Source organism: Lonchura striata, chromosome 1 (assembly GCF_046129695.1).
Source record: "Lonchura striata isolate bLonStr1 chromosome 1, bLonStr1.mat, whole genome shotgun sequence".
In the NCBI taxonomy this organism is placed as follows: Eukaryota; Metazoa; Chordata; class Aves; order Passeriformes; family Estrildidae; genus Lonchura; species Lonchura striata.
This window is the reverse complement of record NC_134603.1, coordinates 96762958-96786203: the sequence shown is the minus strand read 5'-3', so window position 1 is coordinate 96786203 and position 23246 is coordinate 96762958. Positions and strand designations below refer to the sequence as shown.

Here is a 23246-nt window from a genome sequence, read left to right as displayed (position 1 = left end):
CAAATAGTAAAGTAGTGTTTGCACATCAGGTTTATAACTTCAGAAGTAGTCTAGGAGAGCTGTGATTTCTGGGGTGTAATTATAGAAACAAAAGCATGCCAGCAGAGTTTTGTAGTTCACAATTACATTAACCATTCAATTATATATATTGGAGTGAAGGATCTTGACAGAAGAAGCAGCCCTGCAGAATGTTCGGGGGGTTTCCCAGGAGGTGATTGTCTCATCCAAAATGGTGCTTAGAGTTTTAATTGAACTACCATAAAACTGCCAGATGAGTTTTCAATATTCCCCACAGAGCTCATGTATAGGTCCAACCACTGGTCATTTGCTTGTGTTCCTGCTAGAAGGCCCTAAAGAGTATAATTTGTTATGTTTAATTAGTGAGACACAGCCATAAGCATAATAATTTTTAATTTATCTGTTGTGTTCCTCAATAGAGCAAAGGCTGGCCTATTCATCATCACAAGGAGTTCGACTTGAGGAAAATCTAGCAACTACATATGCATGTGTATCCATGTTTAAAAAAACTAAAAGTTCTCTCAGTTGTTTTCCCCTCTGCTCTGATCAGAGAATACAGTTCTGTGCATAGGCCACATGCAGACCACATCAGTGTGATGATCTTGAACTGTATGTTCATTGCCACTGTCTAATATTTTGGGTTCCACCTATTCTGGGAAGTTATTCTATATTTAAACTCTTCCCAACTCAGGGCAGTAATGAGAGATCTGTTTCGGACATTTTTGATGGTATCTGGTTGTTCTTAACTTCAGTGTTAATTGCGAGTGGAAAGCCAGTCACTGTACAAAGGTCATTGTCTTGTTCACTGTTTAAATTATCAACATTGTTTTCTGGTATTCCAGAAATTAAGCAGTGAATATTCACAACTGCTTTAATCTAGTTGAATATCTGGTTCTAAGAGTTCCCAGAGCTTAGTTTGTGAGGATTTGATTATGGATGGCATGTCTATATGCAATTAGGTTATCCCAAAGCTTAGGGTACGTGCATCTGCACCTAAAGAGAACCCTAAAAACAGCATTTTATACAGGGTCCTGTGCAGCTCTGGGATGAGCATTCAGATGCATGCCACCTGTTCTCCCACTTGTGTAAGACAAACATCAGTGTCTGGAATGGACCTCCTAGAACCTACTTGCTTCCTAGAGGAGCCAGGAAAACAGACATGATCCAGAGTGTTGAAGGGTTATGCTGTTTGACTGATATAGGGTGTTCCATGTGCTGGCTTGACTGCTCCAGCAGTGTCTAGGAGATGGCAGAACAAGAGGAAGACAATCAAAAGGTGCTATGAGCTTCCTGAGGTCTTCTGTGGAAAATGTGCACAGCTGAAAAATATGTTTGGTTTCTGCAGGTTTGATAGCCGTAGGCATAGAAGTAAGAGAGGATTGTTAAATAAAGCAGGACAGAACTTGCTTGCTTTAATAAACATAAAGTACAAGTGTCCACTTCATATGCCCTTGCATTTTGGCTTTTTGTTGTTCTTGTTTCAACCTACATGGCATTGTTAAATAGTATGCTTAGGTTCCGAGGGACAGAAAAGAATGGTCAAAACACTTGATGGAAGATTCCAATGCTGCATGTGATAGAAATAAGATAATGGTAAAAATTTTTTCAGACTAGAAGCATTGATGGGAAAACTAAGGTAGTAAATGGCATATCTTGGATGCTTTATATTAAAGACTGGCTTCTCTTAGGTGATAAGCATGAAAAATTCTTTGCAAGTAGGAAATTACCCACGTATGTGGAAGGACTAATAAGCTTGTAAGTAAGGCTGTCCCATTACCTTAAGCTAAGCACCTAATCTTAGGTTCGTATAACGGAATCTTTAACTACAGAAGGAATTCCTTTTAACAGAAATTTTAAAGACAAGAAGGTAATTGTTTCCAGAAACAAATCTACATTACAAAATACTAGGATAGGAGATTTGCTCATTCCACACTTCTGCAGTAACTTCCTGGTACCTTTTGGCGAACACTGACTAATTCTTCAGTCACAGTTTCTCTGTAATACGTATTAAAGCCAAAGTGTCTGTTAAGAACAGCTGCTTTGAGTCCATTTGGTTTTTGATCTAAGACATTTCAGGTGCTGTAGCACTTTACTAACATAATACTAACAGCTCCTGTCTGTCTGGATTCCAGGAGTTCCTCTTATATATATTACCAAGCAATTATCTTCAACAGACACAGCATCCCTCTGTTAGTACCACTTCATTCAGTGGAAGAATTACTGAGTGCTGGGCTGTTCCAGTAGCTGGATGCAATATCCAGCTGGCTCTCTGGGTCAGGTGTATTACAGATATACAAGAGGAAGATGCTGCTCTAGTGTAAATTACTTAGTGTTGTTGATCATAACTGGTGGCAGATGTTAACCACATTAGCAATAGCTTTGAACTTTAGTAAAAAAAAAAAGTGTTTTTCAGTGGCAGTTTACTCTTAATTTCACCATACTAAAATATTTTTTTTTAATGTAGAGGAACAAATTTGATCAGCTTTGATGTACTTAAATACAATATTTGGAAGACGTAAGGGTGAAAAAACTTTGTTCTGGGGAATGTTCTTAATTTAAAACAGACATGCTCTAAAGTAGCAAGAATTTTGCCTTCTCTACCAGAACATCAGAAGGCCTCTTTTTGTAGTATTGGCATTGGAAAGTTATGACGAATTTTGATAAGAAGTTTCAGTGTTAATAGCGACTGGGGCGGAACTTGATTAATCTCAATGTTGCCTGGTGAGGCCTAATGTATTAAATAACTGAAATGGTTTCCTTTCTACTCCTGTTTATTTAAAATAGTTTAGTCTAGCTAAGTGATGATAGTGAGTACAGTGCATTCGGTCATGCCTGGTTATTTTTTTTTGTGTTATTTTCAGAACTAATTTCTATATGTGAAAGATTTAAAGAAATAAATGAAAAATAAAACGGCTGTAAACTATCCTGGAAAAAAAAAAAAAAGGACTGAACTATCCTGGAAAAGACCATAGTATTTGGTAGATTTCCGAATATAATTATTTCAAATAGAGCTTTAAACAGTTTTATGCCTGGATTTGCTGTGAGGATTTACGGCAAAGTGTTTCTCTTACAGAACTAGATGATGTTGATTTATTGTACCTTTGGTCTCTAAAATACATCACTCAAACTGAAACAATTGAGTTTCTTGTTGATACCAAAAGGTATAAAGACTCATAGTGAACAAATATAGTCTTTAAAATATCAACTACTCATTTTTCACATTAACCTTTTTCTCAGCTCCCAAAGGAACTGTCTTCTGAAGCATTTGACAAGACTATTTTAAGAGCTCTAAATCAGGGTTTTCAGAAGAGGGAAGAACGAAGGCATGCTGATCTTGAGCCCATAATCAGGTAAATGTTTTAGCAAATAGCCTGAAATTCATCACCAGAAAAGTGATTGAAGTCAAGCTAGAAGACTCCTATGGACAGTGAAAATTCTGCTACCTAAACCAAATTTGCAAAGAAAGTGGGAAGGCAGTGATGAAGTAGATACTCTTGACTCTTAGATTTTCTTTAAATTATGACTTTTTCTAAACTTCATAGAATTACTTCTTTCAGAGTAATTGCACAATTATGAAAATATTTGTCCTAAGCAGCATTATATAGCAATGATTGGCATTTGTGGAAGGATACTTCCTTCCTTACACAAGGGTATATTTAGAAATACTAGAAACAGTAACTCAGAGCACATATGTTCTACTTTTTATGACAGGATAGCGTGAGAGACAGAACAGAAATCAAAAGGAATAAACAGTAATAGTGAAGTATGTATACAAAATTAAAAGTAGCTTGTGTATTTCTAAGAAAATGGCCCCTATCTCATTTACCTGCTATTTAGTGATGAGAGAACTTGGTGGTCAAATTCTATAATTCAGAACAGTAATGTGAATTTGGGTTTGTCTACTTGGGTTTTTTGTTTTGGTTGGTTTGTTTGTTTGGTTTTTGTTGTTGTTGTTGTGGGGTTGTTGGGTTTTTTTTGGTGTTTTTTGGGGTTTTTTTTGGTTGGTTGGGGTTTTTTTTGTTTGGTACAGATAACCTTGTTATATTTGTCCTTTTCAGTCAAGGTTGTTCAACTTTGTTGAAAACAAATTATTCATCATGTTAGGCAGTGTCTCTTGAGGTAGTTGAGGAATCAGGCACTGCTTTTTAAACTCCTACTCATAATGTTCTGTTGGTTCTAGCATTTTGTTCTAATATTTTAGTTAAAGAAGATTTGGAGCCATTCTGAGCCTCAACTACCCCCTTGCCAATTTTTTTAATAAATCTTGATCTATAGTATTTGTCTGTCTTTATTGACTTGATTGTCAAGCCAAAAATTAATCTCTGTGAACAATTTTGGCTAATAAGCATAGTGGTTTTAAATCAATAAACCTGTTAAACAGAGGTTGACTGAAGGGAATGTATTGTAATACAGAAAGGTTGTGAAGATTCACTGCACAGTAATTACAAACCCAAGAGACTCATTTCAAAGATAACCTTTGAACAAACCGAACTGTGCTAGAGTAAGCAACTGTAATTACAATTTGCAGGTTGTGTTGTGACTATACTACACAACACAAATGCTACATTAATAATCTCAAGAGAATAGCATTACTGTATTCAAATTCCTTTTTCTTTCAGTGTCAGTTTTAGCATAAATAAATACTTATTTGGGGGTTTCAGTATATGCCCATTTGCCCAAAATTGCTCTCCCCTACCGCTTCTCCAAAGAAATAGAGCTGGGTAGTACCTCTTGGCAACTAATACCTGAAACCTTTGTGTGTGGGAAATTAAAACCATTCATTGTTGACCTATTTTCTTATTTGAAGCTAATAAAATTTGTCACTGACATCTTGGTAACTGACTCAGACCAGTGCAGAGCAATATTGAACATCTTGCCCTTAGATCTTGGAGATAATTCTGAAATTCAGATACTGACCTTATAGGTGAATTCAACTTTGTATTTAACCATACAAATGTATTTAAGAAAGAGAATTGTTTTGGGAAAATAAATGTGTTCTCAGTTTAAAAAAAAAAAGTTAAAACTGAGAGTCCAGTGCTTTTGGACTCAATCCAAACTCCTCTTTAATAAAATGTTACAAGTTGCTAAAATGTTTGAATTGGGATGACTCAAAAGCACCCACCTTTTTAAAATAAAAAAAATCATCATATTGATTGCTGATACTGACTGTACTCCAAGCTTACACTAGCGCTTAACAGCAAAGCTCAAAGGAGCTTTTAGCATTGTTGAATGTGCAGTTTGAAGCATTTGGACTTCTTAAGAACTGCCTATTTTGTTTTTAAATGGTACTGTAGTAAATTTTTGTGTTCTTCCTATGATTTTGTTGTTTAGTTTAACAAACTCTCACTTAAATTTCAGGCAGCTATTTTCAAATACATCACAAGCTTTTCTGCGGAATCAGAGAGTATACAACTTCTTCCAATCAATTTCATCAGAATCTTTGCACACTCACAGTAAGAAATATCCTAATACTGTTTTCTATAATGAAAAGTCTATAAAAAGCTAATCTTGCTGTTGTGCCTAAGTACAGTTCTACAATTTTTTGTTTGTGTGTAATATTCCACTGGTTGTATTTGAACTCCTGGTCAGTTAACAGTTTCTTGAGCAGATACTTATACTTTTGACTGTGGGAACATGCTATGTAGCATCAGCTTCTGTTCTTTTTCTTCATTCATTCTTTCGTTCTTCTCTGTACCATCATGCTCTTCAAATAGACTGTTATTAATTGACTGTGTTCAACAGTTTGGCGTTTCTTCCTTTCACAAAGTCTTAAATTTTGGAACAAAAAGTTTGAACTGACACGAAAAATCACATCTGCTTTTTGTTTGTTTTCTTTTGTAGATTAAGCATCTGTATTGATATTTAAACTGAGATTTGTTTTGAGTACATAAATGATGGGATGTTCCTAATTTCAGAACATACAGAATTGTTTTTCAGTATTTGCTTTGCAGAGATTTCTTTGGTGGCCCTCTTAACCTACTTGTGTATTACAGTTGTTTGTGTGAGCAAAGCTTGGCTTCTCTGTATGGATGCCTTAGGATGTGATCTTTGTTTCCATTCAATCTTTTCTTATTTCAATGCATATTATACACCATGACAGTTGAGGCAGTAGCTGTGAGGCCACTGCCTCAGAAGTTGCCAAAGATCTTAGTAAGGAATTGAATCGATTGGAGGTTCCAAACAGATTGCTCATATTCATTTGGAAAAAAATAGAGGAATGACAGCAGACTTCAATTTGAAATTGTGTGTGATCTGTGACGGGTGTATTTTTTCCATGGTGAGGTAGAAGCACTTTTACTAGGATAGAAGCTGTAGGTCACTTTGTAGCATTTTTCAGAAACACTTAGTACATCCTTACATGGCAGTTTTGTGAAAATGTTAAACTAATAACAATCAGGGTAATTGTGGAACTGGTTGGAATTTACTGCTGTAAAAATTGACATTTCTGTTATACTGAAAGGCTGCATGGGGAGGAAAGAGTTTCCAAAGTCCAGAAAGATTCATGTTAATGATGGGCACACTGGACAGGGTGTGCATATTTTAGACTGTAGACTACACCTGGTTGGGAAGGACTTGCAAATACATTGTTGTACATGGTAGTAGTTTGAAATGTTTTCAAAAAGGAACCAGTGCCAGGTTCTATCTATCAAGACAGAGTTGACTGGGCAGAAATGATCTGCAGAGTGGGTAGATCAGAAGGAGAATAGACGAATGTCAATTCTGTTGGAAGTCTTATAGATTACAAAGTGATCTTAAATGTGAGATAATTTTATAGTAATAAATTATTGAGTACATGAAAGTTCATGAGGATTTGTCAGATGTAGAATATATGAGAGACAGGATGAGGAACTTAATTGTTTAGCAGAGAGGAGGAAAGACTCAAATGGAAGAGATGATTTAAGTCTTCAGATACCAGAGTCCTAATGTAAAGAGGATGATCTGTTCTCTCTGTTGGATAAGACAGAAAGCACTAGGTTTAACTTCTTTTGAAGAAGATTAGGACCAGAGACAGGCAAGAATCTGGTGATTACCAGAGAAGTCCAGAGTAGTGAGGCAGGTCTGAGGTCAAGGCAGAAAAACAAGTCAGTAGATCAGGGCTGAGAACAGGATCAGCAAGATTCATGTCCAGGCACAGGTGTGCCAGCAGTGCACCCTAGGCAAAGGCCTGAGCTCAAATTCAGCTCCTGAGCCAAAGGATGGAGGCCCTGGGTGAAGCATCTGCCAGTTCTTTTCCCAGTAGTCACACCCTGAATTGCAAAACTGCAGTGTACTAGATTGATTCTTCACTGTCGACAGGTGAAGCCCTTGGGAGAGCAGGGAAGAGCTGCAAAGCCCATTGGCATGATTCAGGCCCTGACATTGAGTTAGATATTAAGAAAACATTTGCTGAAGAGAATTAGTGTGATAAATTGAAGCATAGTTGTTTTTTCTTTTGAGAAGAGGGACTGGATGATGTGTCCATGGTATCTCACAGTCACATTTCCTGTGGTGCAGGCTAATAGAAGCCTTACTAAGACAAAAATACTCGCCCCACCTGTTGCTGAAATCACCCCAGTTAAGTGGCCCTTGAAGGGGGTTGGTTTCTGTGTTTTTCTAGGTTTTCTGTTTGGGATTCCTGTAATCCTGCTCCTTGTTACTGCAAGTTAGTTGTAGTCACACATTTTGCATGTGCTGCCAGTGTTGGGAAAGGAAGCATATATTTAAGTAAAATCTCATCTAATTCTTGAATAGAAAATGAAGAATTAATTAACAGACAAAGCATTTGTGGCTTAAATTGGTCTTCAGTTGCCATACAGTAGTCAGGGATAAAAATATCTTTTTACAGAACTACAAAGTTATTTAGCAAAACCTATGTGGAAGTAAATTCTGTTTGGGATCGGTCTTCATACCTTAATTAATAGTGGGGATCTCACACTGAATATTCAGTAAGCTTAATTAGGTTGCTATGGTTCCATTAAGGAGGAAATTAATTAGTTCCCTCCTGGTTCATAAATTCAGTTGTTTAGACAATTTTTCAGGTTGGAGTAGACTTCTCATTCCAATTTTTGATTTTGACAGCATGATCTCTGGGAGTTTAGTGTCTTCAGTGCAGATGATATTCAGAAAGAACTTCCTATCAATGTTTCAAGCTCTAAGCAAAAGCTTTCAGATGGTTTTACCTGCACTAGCTTGGAACTTTTTGAGAGGGAAAGAGTAGACTCTTTGAGTTAGATTATTTAAGAAATTAAGTCCTTTTTCAGAGCATGGAAGCGGGTTTTTTGCCAAAAAACTGTTAATATTGTTCCTGCTTATTTTTCATCCTGTCTGGCATAAAAAGGCAAAAATGATATGTGAAGACTGTGCTAAGGGCACTAGAAGACTTTAGCCCAAATTAGATCTCTTTTGGCAGATGAATGATTTGACAGTGGAGGAGTGTAATTTGTTGCAGAAGAATACTAGTAACTCTGGTTGCTCTCCTCCCATTTCCTGTTGTAAAACAAAATGATTCCAAAGAAAAATCTGAAGTGCAGCATAGTAGGAATATCTCTAATTATTATCACAATCACAGCCTTTTGAAATTGTACCATAGCATTAAAATTATTTATGACACTATTTTCGTAAAAATAAAAGTATCTCTTAAGAGCCTTTACTCTTGGAGATGGCCTACTTTGAAGAAGGCAATGTTCAAATAGCTGCCATATGCAAACCAATAAGTTCAGTCTTCCATTTCCCTAGCTTCCAGTTTGGTGAAAACATTCAGGAACTGTCCAGTTGTTCAAGATCTATAAAGTTACTACGTGAACTTTATTCTCTGCAGGTAACTTACAACCCTCTTTGAAGACGGTTAAGACACCAGAACACTTCAAGGAGGACAGTTCAGAAGCTTCAAGTCAGGAGGAAGGTAGTTGTGTACTCAAAGGTGGTTCTTTGAGATATTTTACCGCACTCAGTTCTGGAAATCATACACTTGACTGATTTCTCCATTGGTATAAAGTGGTACAAAAATTGAATTAAATCTGCTATGCAAATGAAGGATTTTTGTGTACTTTCAGCAGTTAAGAGGTTGTTCTATATCTCAAGAAGTGGCAGCATTCTTAGACAGCTTGAAGGCAGAAGTTCACAGCTGTGTTGAACAACCAGGAATATATACTTCACAATTTACTTAAGCCAAGATTATTTATAGACTTTCATGTCTTTACCTATTTATTCTTCAGTTACTGGGATTCAGAGTTACGTGCAGCATTTCAAGGGTATTTCAAGACTGTTTTACATTAAATATGCAGAATTTCTCTAGCTTCTAATTTTACACAGAAAAAATTTTCAAGTTTTCCTCTTCTTATTCTTAACCTATGCTGCTTTGATACCCTGGACTGTTACTAAGGTTGGGACTGTAGTGAGTATTGATTACAGTCTGAAAGCTAGTGTTTTTCAAATGCCTCAAAAACAGCTCACACATGGAAGCAGCAGCCTGGTGACTGGTCAGTGGTTTCACTCTGAAAGGAACAGCAAGCCAGTTTTGCATTGGTTTTAGAAGGAAACAAGTACAAACTCCTGGTAGGTGGAAAGGATGGGAAAGGGGACTGATGGGTGAACACGGACCACTGAACTCTTTTGCTGGCTTTCAAGTAATGATAGCAGTCTTACGCTCTTTCACATTAATAATTCATAAGAAGTTTGCTGTTGAACTTCTGTGTATTCGGTAATCTACATATGCAGTCTGAACAGCTTTTTCTTATCAAAATAATCATTGCCATATTATTAAGAATACACCAAGAATTTTCACCAAGTAAATTTACAATATAGTTGTTCAATAATTGTTCAAATAGTCTTTTATATACTGCTCTTAAAAATATATAAATCTCGTCATCTGGTGAAATTACAAATGCATTTAAGAACACTTTTTGTGCCATTTTAGTGAAGTGTTTACCAGAAGTTTAATTTTTTTTTTTTTTTTGTCAAATTTTTAAACCATAATTTAAACTTAGGTGTAGCATTGACAGGAGTTCAGGCAAAATCCTAAGTACCAAGAATACTAAGATTATCAATAGTTGGAATTAAGGAAAGTTGCTTTTGTTAAAATTTAACAGTTGTCTTAAAAAAACCAGTAGACTATGTCTCTAAAGATCTCAGTTTTTCTTCATAGACTCTTAGAATGATTTAGTTTGGAAACAACCTTAAAGTTCCAAACCACCTGCCTCAGGCAGGGAGCCTTCCACCATACCGGGTTACTTGGAGCCCCACCCAGCTGGGCCTTGAGGCCAGATCTCTTTTTGTCAGGTGTAATTTGTAAAGCTTTACTTGCCCGGTGAATTTTCAGGTTCAGAATGCAGTACTTTACTGTAGGACTTGTCTTTGTTTGCTAGTCAGAATATGTGACATAGTTTTGAGATTAATTTCAGTGTTCAGAAGAAATTACAAAATGTTGTCTTTTTTTCTGACTCATTCCTTTCTTCTCTCTCTGTTCTTTCATACTGGGTGATATTCAGTCATGCATTCAGTACTTAGAATTAAATATAGAGGTGAGCAAACATTGGCATTGTCATAGTTCCTCTCTTTCTGTTGCATTCTTCTGTGAAATGGAAGGTAAAGAGTCTTCTTTATATAATCTATACAAACTGATTTGTCTTCTATGCAATACCTGCTAATTTCAACACTGTAAATTAAGCCTGACCTGTTTAATGAAGATGTCTTCTGCTATGTGCCTGGTAGTGATGAAAAGATGAATTTGCTAGATTGATTTAAAATATTAAATGGAATTTCTGTTGAAATAATGCTTTGGGTTTGTTTTTTTTTTTCTTTCCAGATGTAATGCAACACACAGCAGTTCACAAGAAACATAATGGAAAAAGTCCTGTTGCCAAGTAGGTACTAGGGTGTAATGTGACCATGTTGTATGTCTGAACTTCCATTTGTTGGTGCTTTGAGAGTATGTGTCCTTCTAGATTAAATCTTCTTTGTGGAGCTTTTGTTTGTTTGTGGTGGGCTGTTCTGGTCTTATTTTTGTCATTTCGGAGGTTGTTACTAACTTCATAACTATTAGAAAAATAGTTCAGAAGACCCTATTTCTAAATCTGTCAGTCTAGGTCATTTGGATAGCTCTTCTTTCCCAAATTTTGTGACCCTTCACTATTTGAATTGATGTCTTGATTTGTGTTTATAAGATATTACATGCCATAATCTGTATGGCGTGTATCTTTTCTATGTGCACATACCCCGATACTTGTACTGAAAATTTCCAGTGCTATTGATTTGAAGCCTAAGTAACCTCAAAGAGGAGCTTGTAGGACAGGGTAGTCCATTCTTGCCCTTGCTTACTGGCAAATGCACATACACGTTGCTGGTTTGTGTCCATTTTAAGTGGAAACAGTTCCTAACTATATTAAAGGAGTTTATATATGCCTTCAGATCCCTGAAGTACCTAATCTGAATTCACTCATTAATGTATTTTGATGAAAAACTTCAGGTATGTTTGCACATAGTTGTGCATAATTCAACTAAATTAAGGGAAAGAAATGGATACAGAATTTATTGTGATTTACAATTTTGTTCAGTGTTGATTTATCTATCTGTAAAAGGTATTTATCTTGTGGTGAAAATTTACCTGGAATTCCAGTAATTAGAATATAAACATAGCACAGTGTTGGTTAAGGTACAGAGGTAACAGACAAAATTCTTGTGAACTCACCACAAGACAACTTAGTGCTTTGTGTCTGTTTTGGTTTTAAACTGTTCTACTTTCAGCTTATATTTCCTCAAGAAGAAAGTGTAAACTTGACAAAATCTGTGATTACAATGATAGATACATAGTCTACTATAAAGTCATTAGAGCAAGATCCAAATTTAGTAGCTTATGGTTATTAATAAAGAAATTGTCTTTTTTTTATTCATTGTATAATGAATTACACTAAGGTTGACCATAGTTTAGGGTCTATCTTTCAGGTAGGAAAGAGAGGGATAGACATTTCCACAAAGTTCTGGGAAAGAAACTTCTTTAGCTAACTATTATCTTCTGTTTATTTAAGAGGGGGAAATGTGTATAGCAATATCCAAGGAAACTTTTCCCTCAATTACTGTTTTCTAGAAATTCTGTTGTTCTGAATTTTACATCAAACTGTAGTAGACAAATGAAAAAGGAACTCCAGTTATGGTCAATCATAAGTTTAGAGCACAAGAACTGCTGTAATTTAGATATTTTAAATCTCTTGAAAATTCCTAGGGTTTTCTAAAAGCAAAATTTCTCATAATGCAAAACATGTATGTTATTAAGAAAAGCCTGCAGATTTCTTCACATCAGCATAACTTTTGGGGCTTCTTTTTTTTTTTTCAGCAGCACTAGCAGTGCAAAATGTTCTTCACTGGATAGCCTTAACATTCAGCACTCAGAGCAGAATGGGGTAATGGACTGGAGAAGGAAAAGCTGTATTGTCCAGCAGCACCCAGAGCACTGTACTAACCTACTTGACCAGGTGTGTTGCTGTTTATTCTTTAAAACCGTATTCCAAGAAACATAAGACTGTCCATGACACGTGATGAGATTTAGCTTTAAAAGATGAAAAGTGCTCCTAAAATTGTACAAACTAAGTGTTGAAGTTGCTGCTGACTTGCCTTGATTAGAAAACCCTCCGTAATTCCTTACCACTGTCTGAGAAAGCTGAATATTTTGTTTATAAATTTGTAAATAAAATTTCCCAGCAGAATGTAAGTAATCAGAAAAGTCTAATGTTAATTTGTAATCAGACATTTTCCTGTTACTGTAGCATTGTCATCAGAGAGGATTCCAGAATGCTTGGGCAATTTCTGTTATTGCATGGAACAAACTGGAAACAGTATTAATAGCTAAACTGTATTAATGCTACAGTAGGTACAACAGGTTAAACATATTCTTTCTATCTTACCTGCATTATTTAAATAATTATATTTGAAAAAAGTTAATAGATAGATGCATATACACTTTTTCTGGGATTTGTGTCTCTTCAACACTCAATCTCATTGTGAATATAGGTAAACAGAACAATTGTTTATAAATAAAATTATCTACTACTGAAATTGGGGGAAGGAAGCTTGCTCACTGCTTATACATGAAAAACACATAATGTTAGAATTATTTAATATTACTTTAATTTATGTTTGGAATTTGGCATACCAAGCCAAACAAAATTAGTTTCCTTATTCCATAAAGCAGGGTAGTGAATTGAGGTTGGCTTTTAAAGATGAAATGGTGGGCTGCATCAAAGCTTGAAATACTGCCAGCTTGAAGCAAGAAAACGTTAATTTACTAAAGCACAGGAAAAGCTATTTAAAGGAAGCCCAGATACAGTGATTTAGACAGAGATTATTTCAGAATTTTCATAAATTTTACTTCCTTGCCAAATATGAGCTGTTAATAACAGTTATTGATAGCATACTTTAAAAATTGTGTTAAGTCCTGTGTTTTTTTCTTATATGCTGTATTCTAGAGTTTAGTTTAGCAGCTTAAACCTCCAGTTTAAAGCTAGGTACCTGCTTGTCACTATGCAGAAATAATTTGTCACATGTATTTCTCACCACGAACTATCAAATAATTCCATTTTTAACAACAAATTTTGTAGCTCCTTAAGCTTGGTGATTGGCCTTTTTCAGCAGGTATGTGCTGAAATGCATTTGTTTTTATCCTCTGGAGGAAGAACAGCATGCAAACAATAATTTGATGGATATCTCTGGCATACTTGCAAGTAGTAATTTGCTGCGTGTTTCTCTGATTCTCGTGTAAACACAAGACATGGTGCATTATTTTACAGGCTCAGATGTACTGAACAAGTGGTTGTTTGGGTGGTTATAGCACCTGTTAGCCCACTACTCTTGGACTTGAGGACCTGTGGGTCTAGAAGGGCTGTTGTCTTGGCTTTCATAAAATTTCTGTTGTTTGACCGGTGTCTTTGTATTTTCTGTCTAGCACACAGTGGAAAAACGAAGTCTGTCTACAGTAAGCAAGAAGAAAGGAAAGCCACAGCTGGAAAAGTAGGTTTCTAATGTAACTGGTAATCCAGAAATGAAGTGTAATGCATTCGCTCTGATAAACAGAGTCTGCAGTCAGTTAGGTGCTTTCATTTGCTGTGCTGGCACAAGACTGCATAAAAATCCTTATTTTATTTTCTGTAAAGAAGTAACTTGAAAAATAGAATTTTAAGTGAATGCATTAATTTCTCAAAATATCGCTTGGCATTTAATTAAAAGATGAAGAAATGGAAATATGTTCTTAACCAATACTAAATTGCCTTTTCCCCTTTATATTTATTTGAAACTTAAAAAATGTAAAGCTGTCCAGAATATACTGAAAATCAAATGAGGCTTGATGGCAACCTTTAACATTATGAAGTGAGTGGTAACTGGCTGAAACATCTTATTGAAGATAATTTGCACATCAGAGGGCTTCAGAACTTCCAGCAGGCTACACAACTCTACTGTGAGAAGTGAAAGCACTTCCACCCTTACCTAATACTCTGCCTACTTCCAAGTTTCCAGATGCTATTACACTAAACTGGTGTAGGGCTGCATTACACACATCACCTTTCAAAAATGACTTTACTGTTTGCTGCTCCTGTTCCTTTTTGGTGTCCTTTCTTATATAGATCTTTATTCATAGTATTTAGTAATGCTGCTTGTAGCTTAGTTCCTGGTATATTGCACCAGCAGCCTCTATTTAATTGTTTATTATTTGTTGTTATAGCTATAAATTTGCATTTTTGGCCTGGTGTCACTGCCTTTGTTTCCAGTGTCATTCCATGTTCATTCATGGTTGGTTATTTGTGCTCATGCATTTGCAAAGAAGCCATGAAATTTTTTACACAGGGAGAAAGCAAAGAAAACTGACTGCAGGTTGACTAACAGGAGCAATGGAGTTCGAGTTGCAGCATCGCAGCACATCCGTACTGGGACAGCAAAAGGTAAGGTGCTTTTTCCAAAGCTGTTGACTTGCAGTTGATTTGTTCAGGGTCTTCTGTAAAGGGGAAGGCGCAAGTCTGAAAAATGTTCTGGTGCAAGTTGGTGTATTGGCAGTCTAATCTATGCTTCGTCTTGCTGTATAGAATGTGCTAGACTCAGTCTTCTGTATCCAATTGCTTGGGGTGTGTGTCTTCGTGCATAGGTGGCAAAATACTAGTGAAGTCTGCGTGAGTTGACTTATGGGTGGAGTAATTGCAGAAACAGCTGCTGTTGGGCTACTTCTGTGGACATGGAGCATCTTGCCATTAGTGTGCTCTTAGCAGCCTACTAGTTTCTTCATCTGTTTTGTAATGGCCCACAAGAAACCTGTATAAAACCTGTGGTGTGAACCACTGATGAACTGTAGTGTTTAAACCAAGTGACCACTGAGCTACAATGCAGAACTGTGTATGCTGCCCTAGCAGGGTTTTCAGTTTAGGGTAATCCTAAATGTAGTGTCTAGGCCAAGACTTATGTACATCAGTCAGTTGTAAGAAAAAATTATATTTGTGTACCTTTAGTAAACTGAGTCTCCAAGCTTTATACAAATTTCTGAAGGTCTGTGCTACCCACTGACTACACCATCTTGATGTTTTCTAAATTTCCACTATCAGTTGTGACCTTGCCTTACATGTAGTTCTTGTGACAGAAGGTTGACAAAGAGTTTGCCTTTTTTTACATCATCTATTTGGCATAAGTGTTGAAAGGACTTTTAAAAGTGCCTTGTCATTGTTGCTTCCATACAATCTTGATTAAGCTTTCATTCTTTCTTCTCACCTTGGAGAGTTCCAGCTGGATCTGGTTTGGAATTATTGACGTGTTTTATGGGCAGGTGTTTTTACCTTCTACAAACAGCATTTGAGTAAAACTTTTAAGAACTCACTGTTCACAGTCTTAGCAAAAAAGATGGAAAGCTGTAGTTAAGGGCCATTAAGCAGAAAACATACTCTACAGCAGAGTTCTGCTGCATGCATTTCTGATTGGTTAATGTTTTTGTTGTCAGGCAAAGCGCACTGAGTTTTATGAACTGACAATGACTTCAGGAGGTGATGCAGTGGTGTTTAAGGGGAGACCTTATCATTCTCTACAGCCACCTCAAAGGAGGGTGTAGCCTGGTGGGGATCGGTCTCTTCTCCCAAGCAAATAGCAACAGGACAAGAGGACACAGACTTAAGCTGTGCCAGGAGTAGTTTAGGCTAGACATTAGAAAAAACTAGACATTAGAAAAAAATTAATCACAGAAAGAATGACTGGGCATTGGAATGGGCTGCCCAGGGAAGTGGTGGAGTCACCATCCTTGGAGGTGTTTTGAAAAAGACTGGATATATGACACTTGGTGCGATGGTTTAATCGATTAGGTGGTGTTAGGCATAGGTTGGACTTGATTTCAGAGGTCTCTTCCAACGTAGTTGATTGTCTGATTCTGCAAAGTTAGTAGGGAATGCTTTTCCGTAGGAGTTCTGTTAGCTCATTACCCACCATTCTACAGGTGTGAAACTGCCTCCTGTGAAACTGTTGGCTGGTTCAAAAAGCAGCTGTAACCCACAGGCTGGAAGCCATTAAATCCTGCTCAGACACGAGCTTTCAACCTACGTATAAATATCAAAACGTCTTTTGAGATACTTATTGGAGAAATAGTCTATGGGAAAAATAACAGTCTGAATCTCTGCCTAGGTTTATATATCCAGGCTTTGTCTGAAATGCTCTGAGTCTGTAATTCTTATCCTCATCATGTTTTCTTTCATTTTTTCCTCCCTATTATGAACTTGTCTGAAGCATTAGTTAGTTACAATGGTAGCTTGTAAGACTGGATACTTTGTGATTAGTGCTTTAGACTCTGAGTCTTAGTGATCTCAGGTTCTCAGTAAGGCTCTAGTTTATATTAGACATTCAAAGTACTTGTTAAAATAATTTAAGCAATTATAGGTTTAATTCAGGAAATTATTTCAATAATTGAAGCATTGAGGCAACTTTTTAGTGAGCCATCCCAACCTGTTAAACTTCCAGTAGCAATAAAAACTGGGGAAAAATTTAGAAATTATTATCATAATTAGTTCTAATTTTTGTCCTGAGGTTTTGCTAACTGAGGTTTTGTGGGCTGAGGTTTCCATCTTGTGTCTGTCATAGATTCTGAGAGAGGGTGCGTTTGTCATTCTTCGTCCCCTCTGAGGCTGAACTTGAAAGCAAAACCATAGTAGCTATCCACCCTGAAAGGTGGTTTCCAGCATGATGGTTTCTCATGATCTATTCAGAATTTAGAAAACAGTTTACCACTTTTTCAGTTCACCTATTTTTCTTTAAACAGGATTTGTTGAGTTTGGTTAAAGCCTGTTCTAGAGAGTGAGTTGTGGAGTGGTGCATTGTTTTGCCATGTCCTGCTGAGTTAGCTTCCTGCCTGTGCTGGTGTCACCGAGGAGCGCTTGCAGCTCTGCCAGCAGAAATGCTGGATCTCTGCCATTCAGAGGAAACCAGTGTTGTAGTACAATCCAGTATAAACATCACAGGAATCATTTGAGATCATCATTCTTTTCACTGCTTTGCATAAATATCAATTTTCAGTATCACCTTCTTTAACACCAAGGATTTACTCATCACAAATTTAGGGATGAGACCAGTCCTGAGTGCTGGAAATGGAAGCAATAGGAATACAGGGGACAGATGCAATTAAGTAGGGACAGGTGAAAATCTCAACTAGTGAGAAATGTGAGAAAATCAAAATAACCTCACTTCCATGCACTGAGATCAAAAATAAAACTGACAACTTTTATTTTTAGATCTGAATTTGGATGCTGGATCTGGTCATGATACGTGTGGAGAAACATCATCTGAAAGTTACAGCTCTCCTTCTAGTCCACGACACGATGGACGGGAAAGCTTTGATAGTGAAGAAGAAAAAGACAGAGGTTGTATTTACAGAGAATGTACATGAATGCCTTTATTCCTAGACTAATCTCTTTCTTACATTTATTTTAGTTTGTTTTTCAGTTTGATTAGGTACTTTATTTTCTGAACTAGCCACAGAATACATTTTTCTTTGTGGATTTCATGACTGGGCAGTCTGAGGGCTTCTAGCATTGTTTAAATACCAGAGTTTTAGGTTACTAAACCTATGTCATAATATTTTGGCCTCAGTGATACAGCTCTCTTGAGAAATTTCCACAGTACAATAACGTGGAAAACTTTGGCCTGAAAGGTGCTGGGTTTATATGAAATTATGTGTGGCATGTCTGGGAGCTCCTTCTTTTTGTACTGACAATTTGCCACTCCCTCCAAATTTAAATAATGTGTGTTAATATCTTTCTAGACAGATCCAAATTCCTAATTCACTTTGTGTCCTGCTCTTGACATTTGCAGATATGGACAAGTCAAAGACACAGTAGCTAATTAGGCAGGTGGATATAGGCAAATCATTAAGACGGACCTAGCTTAATTTGGATGAATGAAAAGAATCTTGAAGTTGTCACAGTTTAGGAACACATAACTATCATTCATGTCATCAAACTCAATAGGTTTTATATGGGTAAATGGGTCCAGGGCATGATTATCTGTTGCTTGAGATTCATTCTTCTGACTTACAAATGCTTTTGTCCCCACAGATACAGACAGCAATTCTGAGGACTCTGGGAATCAAAATACAACCAGGTTTACAGGCTACAGTGCTGTCAGCTCATCAAATATGAGCAAATCATCTGCTCAGATCTCTTCAGTGAATAATGAAAATGGGAACCTTTCAGAAGATCCTTTGAATGCAAAGTTTCAGCATATTTCCTTCATGCCTGCCTTACACTGTGTGATGCACAGCGCTGCCCAAAAGCCTGAAGCAGTTGCCCCACCACCCATATCTGCAGATGGTAAAACCATGGGAATGCTGGTTACCACGCCCGTCGCTATGTCACCAGTGAGAGAGGCTGCGAATTCCCCTCCTGCGGGAATGGGCCCAGTGACCTCTGGTGAACCTGAGAAACGCCTTGAGCTCATGGCTTCGCCTTTGCCAGTCCCATCCTCTTTCCTTCCACATTCTGTCCAGCCTGGTAGCCCTGCTTTGCATTTGGCAATACATAGGTTGAAAATCCCCTCTCCACAGGGATCATCGGAAAGTTGCACGGTTAATGGACCACAGCAGCCGACAGGAAACTTAAGTATTGGATCACCAAATACTGCCTTTATCCCAGTCCACAATCCAGGTAGTTTCCCAGGATCCCCAGTTCCTACTACAGATCCCATCACAAAACCTGCATCCCAGGTGGTAGGACTGAATCAAATGGTGCCTCACATTGAGGGAAACCCAGGAGCAATCCCTCAGCCTACCAATCTCAAGGTAGTTCTTCCAGCAGCTGGTCTCTCCACAGCAGCACCACCACCTCCACCAGCTTCGTATGCTTTGCCAGGCAGCCCTCATGCTACCAGTGTGTTGCCCAACCAGAATACAAACGTGCTGAGCACTGGAGCAACTTCCTCACCACCTCAGTCCGCTGGCCTCGGTGTTGGTCAGGTCCAGTCCACTGTTCCTCCTGCAATCCCAACGCACACGCCAGGCCCTGCCCCCAGCCCAAGCCCCGCTCTAACACACAGCACTGCACAGAGTGACAGCACATCCTACATAAACGCTGTTGGGAATAATAACACTAATGGGACAATGTTACCTCCACAGCAGCTGGGATCTGGCCCTTGCGGTTCATGTGGACGTAGGTGTAGCTGTGGGACCAATGGCAGCCTTCAGATTAATAGCTATTTTTATCATAACCCACTTCATGGACAAGTCTACAGAGTTCCATCTTTCTTCACTCTGCCATCACTTTGCAATGGCAGCTACCTCAATCAAGCACATCAAAGCAATGGAACACAACTTCCGTTCTTCCTGCCTCAGTCTCCGTATGCAAATGGGCTTATGCATGACCCAGTGATGGGAAGCCAAGCCAACTATGGTATGCAGCAGATGGCAGGATTTGGGAGGTTCTATCCTGTATATCCAGCACCTAACGTAGTTGCCAACACAAATGGGTCGGGACCTAAGAAGAATGGGAACATTTCATGTTACAATTGTGGTGTAAGTGGACACTATGCGCAGGACTGTAAGCAGTCATCCATGGAGGCCAGTCAACAAGGTAATCACGATAACTCCCAGCGGACTTGCTTTTGAGTTTGGTAGTTTCTCTTTACCTTTCTGAATGTGCTGTTTCTGGTCTTGCAGAAAGGTGTGCGTGCGTGTGTATGTTTTGTGTAAATGGTTGTGCACTAGTGACCTGCTCTAAAACTGCAAAGTATCCTATCTCTGCCTGAAAATCTTGTAGAACAGTGCAAGGGAACGGGGTTCATAGCATGAAGTTGAAAATGAGTTCAGAGCTGGAAAGTAAAATGATACCAGTCCTAAATTGTCATTCTTTTTCCACTGGTTTGATTTTGGCATTATATTGAGACTTGCATGTTGTTTTAATTTTCCCATTCATTGGAGTGCTTTTTGAGAGAATTCATTGGCAAAAAGAAATCAGTTATTGTTTATGATATGACCTTGGATTCCTTAAACTTGAATTGAAAGAAATTGAAAGAATTGAAAGAAAAAACAATAGACTGGCCATTTGATATTTAATGTTTTCTAGGACTTACCTTTGCACAATCAGCCATCCTTCTGTGCCTCATGATGCAATACATTTAACTTTTCAGACAAGTTGCAGCAAAAAGGCAGAAACCAATTGGAGCTAAATATAAAAGGAATCGCTTCCATTTCTCTCTCCGTCCAGAAGAATGGGGAAAATGCAGGGTTTGCATCAAGCACAATCTATTTTTGTTCCCATTCTGACTTGAGTAGTTTGTTTGGACCAGAACAGGAAAGATGGACCTTGGTGGGGACCATCTTTTCATTTTTCCAGTAGAGCTCAAGTCCTGTATCTACACTCTATAACTTTTTTTTTAAACTTACAGTTCTAGCAAGAGGATGAAAGAAAATAGGATAAAGTCTGAGGACCTACTTTAAAAGGACTGGAGGATGATAGTGCCTTTTGAAGAGCATGTCCATTTTGATACCTTGTAGTGGTTTTGTAATCCATTTTAATTGTGAGCAGTGACTTAGTAGTTCTCTTTCCTGTTTTAGGCACTTACAGACTGAGATACGCACCTCCCCCTCCCCCTTCCAATGATACCTTGGATTCTGCAGACTGAAACAAGTAAACATTGCCTACTTAAACTGAAGCTTGGGAATTTGGGGGAAGGTGTGTGTGGGAGGGGGAGGTTGGTCTTGTGTTTTGGGACATTCCCGGTTTTATATTATTTTGGAATTTTTCATTGCTTTTGCACCTCTGTTCCGTACAAAAGAAGAAGGCTGAGTCCCTGGTCTCCTCCTGGTTCTACAAGAGGCTTGCGTAATGCATGTAATTCACACACACAGCCAAACAATCAGACAGAGCATTTGAACCATGCTTTTGCACTGAAGACTTGAGACATGTGCAATGTTTACTGCAGTTAAAAAAAAAATCCTCTGACCTCTGACATCACTGGTGGAGCAGTCATATAGTGAAAGAAGAAACTTGGTCATGTTCCCCACCACAATCTTCTTCCCTCCCTCCCTGTTCTCCTTAATGCTGCTGTTTTCTTTACTTTCCCCAGTTGTTCACGTGGATTCGTTGGATTTGCATGAGTGTTTAGCAGTTCATACAGACCCTACCTGTATTCTAAATTTAATGCTTATTAATTGAGGGGAGATGTTCAAACATCCTGTTAGCAGAGTCCAAAGGAAAACACGATAGCGTATGTGTACTATACCTGATAATAATACAGATATGCAGCTCTCGAGAGGGCCAAACAAATACACAGAGCAGGAAGGGGCTGAAACTGTGTGGACTGGAACAGATTTAGAAAAATGAATGAGCTTAATTTGACAGGTTTTTCTTCCCTTGTAGCTTTTTAGCCTGTATGTTCAGCAACAAAGGTGAAAAAAATGGTATGAATGTTGTACTCAGTGTGTTTGCATTTGTAATGAAAGTTGACAGCATTTTTTCATTTTTAAAGCTATTCTTCATCGTGTCAACACAGAATGAACATTACTTGATTGAATATTTTTTTCCTAAACTATTACAGTGTTGCATTGTACTTAGAATGTAAATGTTTTATTTCAAACTGAACAAAAGCTATGGTTTTCTACAAAATAGTCAGGTATTAGTATTAGAACCTGTCTACCAAATAGGAAAGTCACTATTTTATAACAATTTACCACTATGCGTAATTACGGTATAATGTGAAAGACTGAAATGAGTGTTAAGATGGTATTAAACATGTCAGTATCATGAGTAAGTAAGTTTAATGCTGCTGTATTTTTTATTTTATTTTTAAAAGCCAATATATGTACTAAATTGCTTCCAGGTAATATTTGATTTCCTAAAGTGCACTGAGGTTATCTGGAAGACGAGTGTGTTTTTTGACTGCTGCATTCAACACCGATGAACAACTACCACTGTATATCCATAAGGTTTGGCATTCCTCACAGTTCATGGCAGAAATGGTTTTTTCTTAAAATCAGACCCGGTGTCCGGTAGAGGGATGAAATAAAAATCAATCTTTGGTTCAGCTGTCTAATAAATTGCTAAACAAACAAAAAACTTGAAGAAAAAAAAAGCTTGATTACTACATTTCTTCATAGATAGCATTTATATTTATAGCACCAGTGTACATTTTGAAACTTTTTTCTTGGGGGAGGGGGGAAGGGGAGGGAGGTAGATGAAAGCTTTAATTTAAAAAAAAAAAAAAAGTTTAAGTAGTAAATGAAAATTATTTTGATTAAAATTTTTATTTGATCTGGGTATTTTTGGACCACATGAGATGACTGAACTGCGTTTGAGTTGAAGTGAGGGTGTTAAACCACCAATGGACTTGTATTGTGAATTACCTGCCAGTTGTACTTTATGGAACTTATTTTATGATTTAAAATACTGTACTGTAAATAGGAGGTATGTTACCTTCTCTTTATTTGTATGTTTACCATATACTTTGATATTTGAAATGTACTGGAAAGGTCACTTATATTTCTAGAAGAGATTGGATTTTATGCAACCTTTTTCCTTGAATTAACAGCAATAAAAAAAAAGAAAAAAAGTACCTGTGTGCATGTACTGTCTTTTATCACTGAGAATGATGAATTGCTGCTGCTGGGTATAGGGATTGGGATGATGGAGGGTTTTGGCAAGCTGCCATTTTGGTTGGAATTTATCACTTTTGAAGCAAAGCCGAGAATATTTGACTTAAACTGAGGTCAGTCTTTTTGTCTGAAGTCAAGATACTGTATCTCGATTTAAACTTCT

The 23246-nt window shown here is 37.5% G+C and overlaps 1 protein-coding gene across 2 annotated transcripts in view; it reads left to right on the top strand.

Moving 5' to 3' along the window:
- The window catches only part of ZCCHC2 (zinc finger CCHC-type containing 2), a 42225-nt gene extending 19182 nt beyond the window's left edge, over positions 1–23043 (top strand). Inside the window, exons 5-15 of one of the 2 annotated variants that reach the window (XM_021530549.3) lie at positions 3256–3368; positions 5377–5471; positions 8816–8899; positions 10802–10859; positions 12326–12464; positions 13931–13995; positions 14827–14921; positions 17733–17861; positions 18555–20063; positions 21047–21119; positions 22312–23043. In XM_021530549.3, the coding sequence (XP_021386224.2) occupies positions 3256–3368; positions 5377–5471; positions 8816–8899; positions 10802–10859; positions 12326–12464; positions 13931–13995; positions 14827–14921; positions 17733–17861; positions 18555–20063; positions 21047–21114 (2355 nt within the window). In that variant the 3' untranslated portion in view covers positions 21115–21119; positions 22312–23043. The remainder of the gene's footprint in view (positions 1–3255; positions 3369–5376; positions 5472–8815; positions 8900–10801; positions 10860–12325; positions 12465–13930; positions 13996–14826; positions 14922–17732; positions 17862–18554; positions 20064–21046; positions 21120–22311) is intronic. The other variant, XM_077786077.1, reaches the window with a different exon arrangement.
- The last annotated feature ends 203 nt before the right edge of the window (positions 23044–23246 follow it).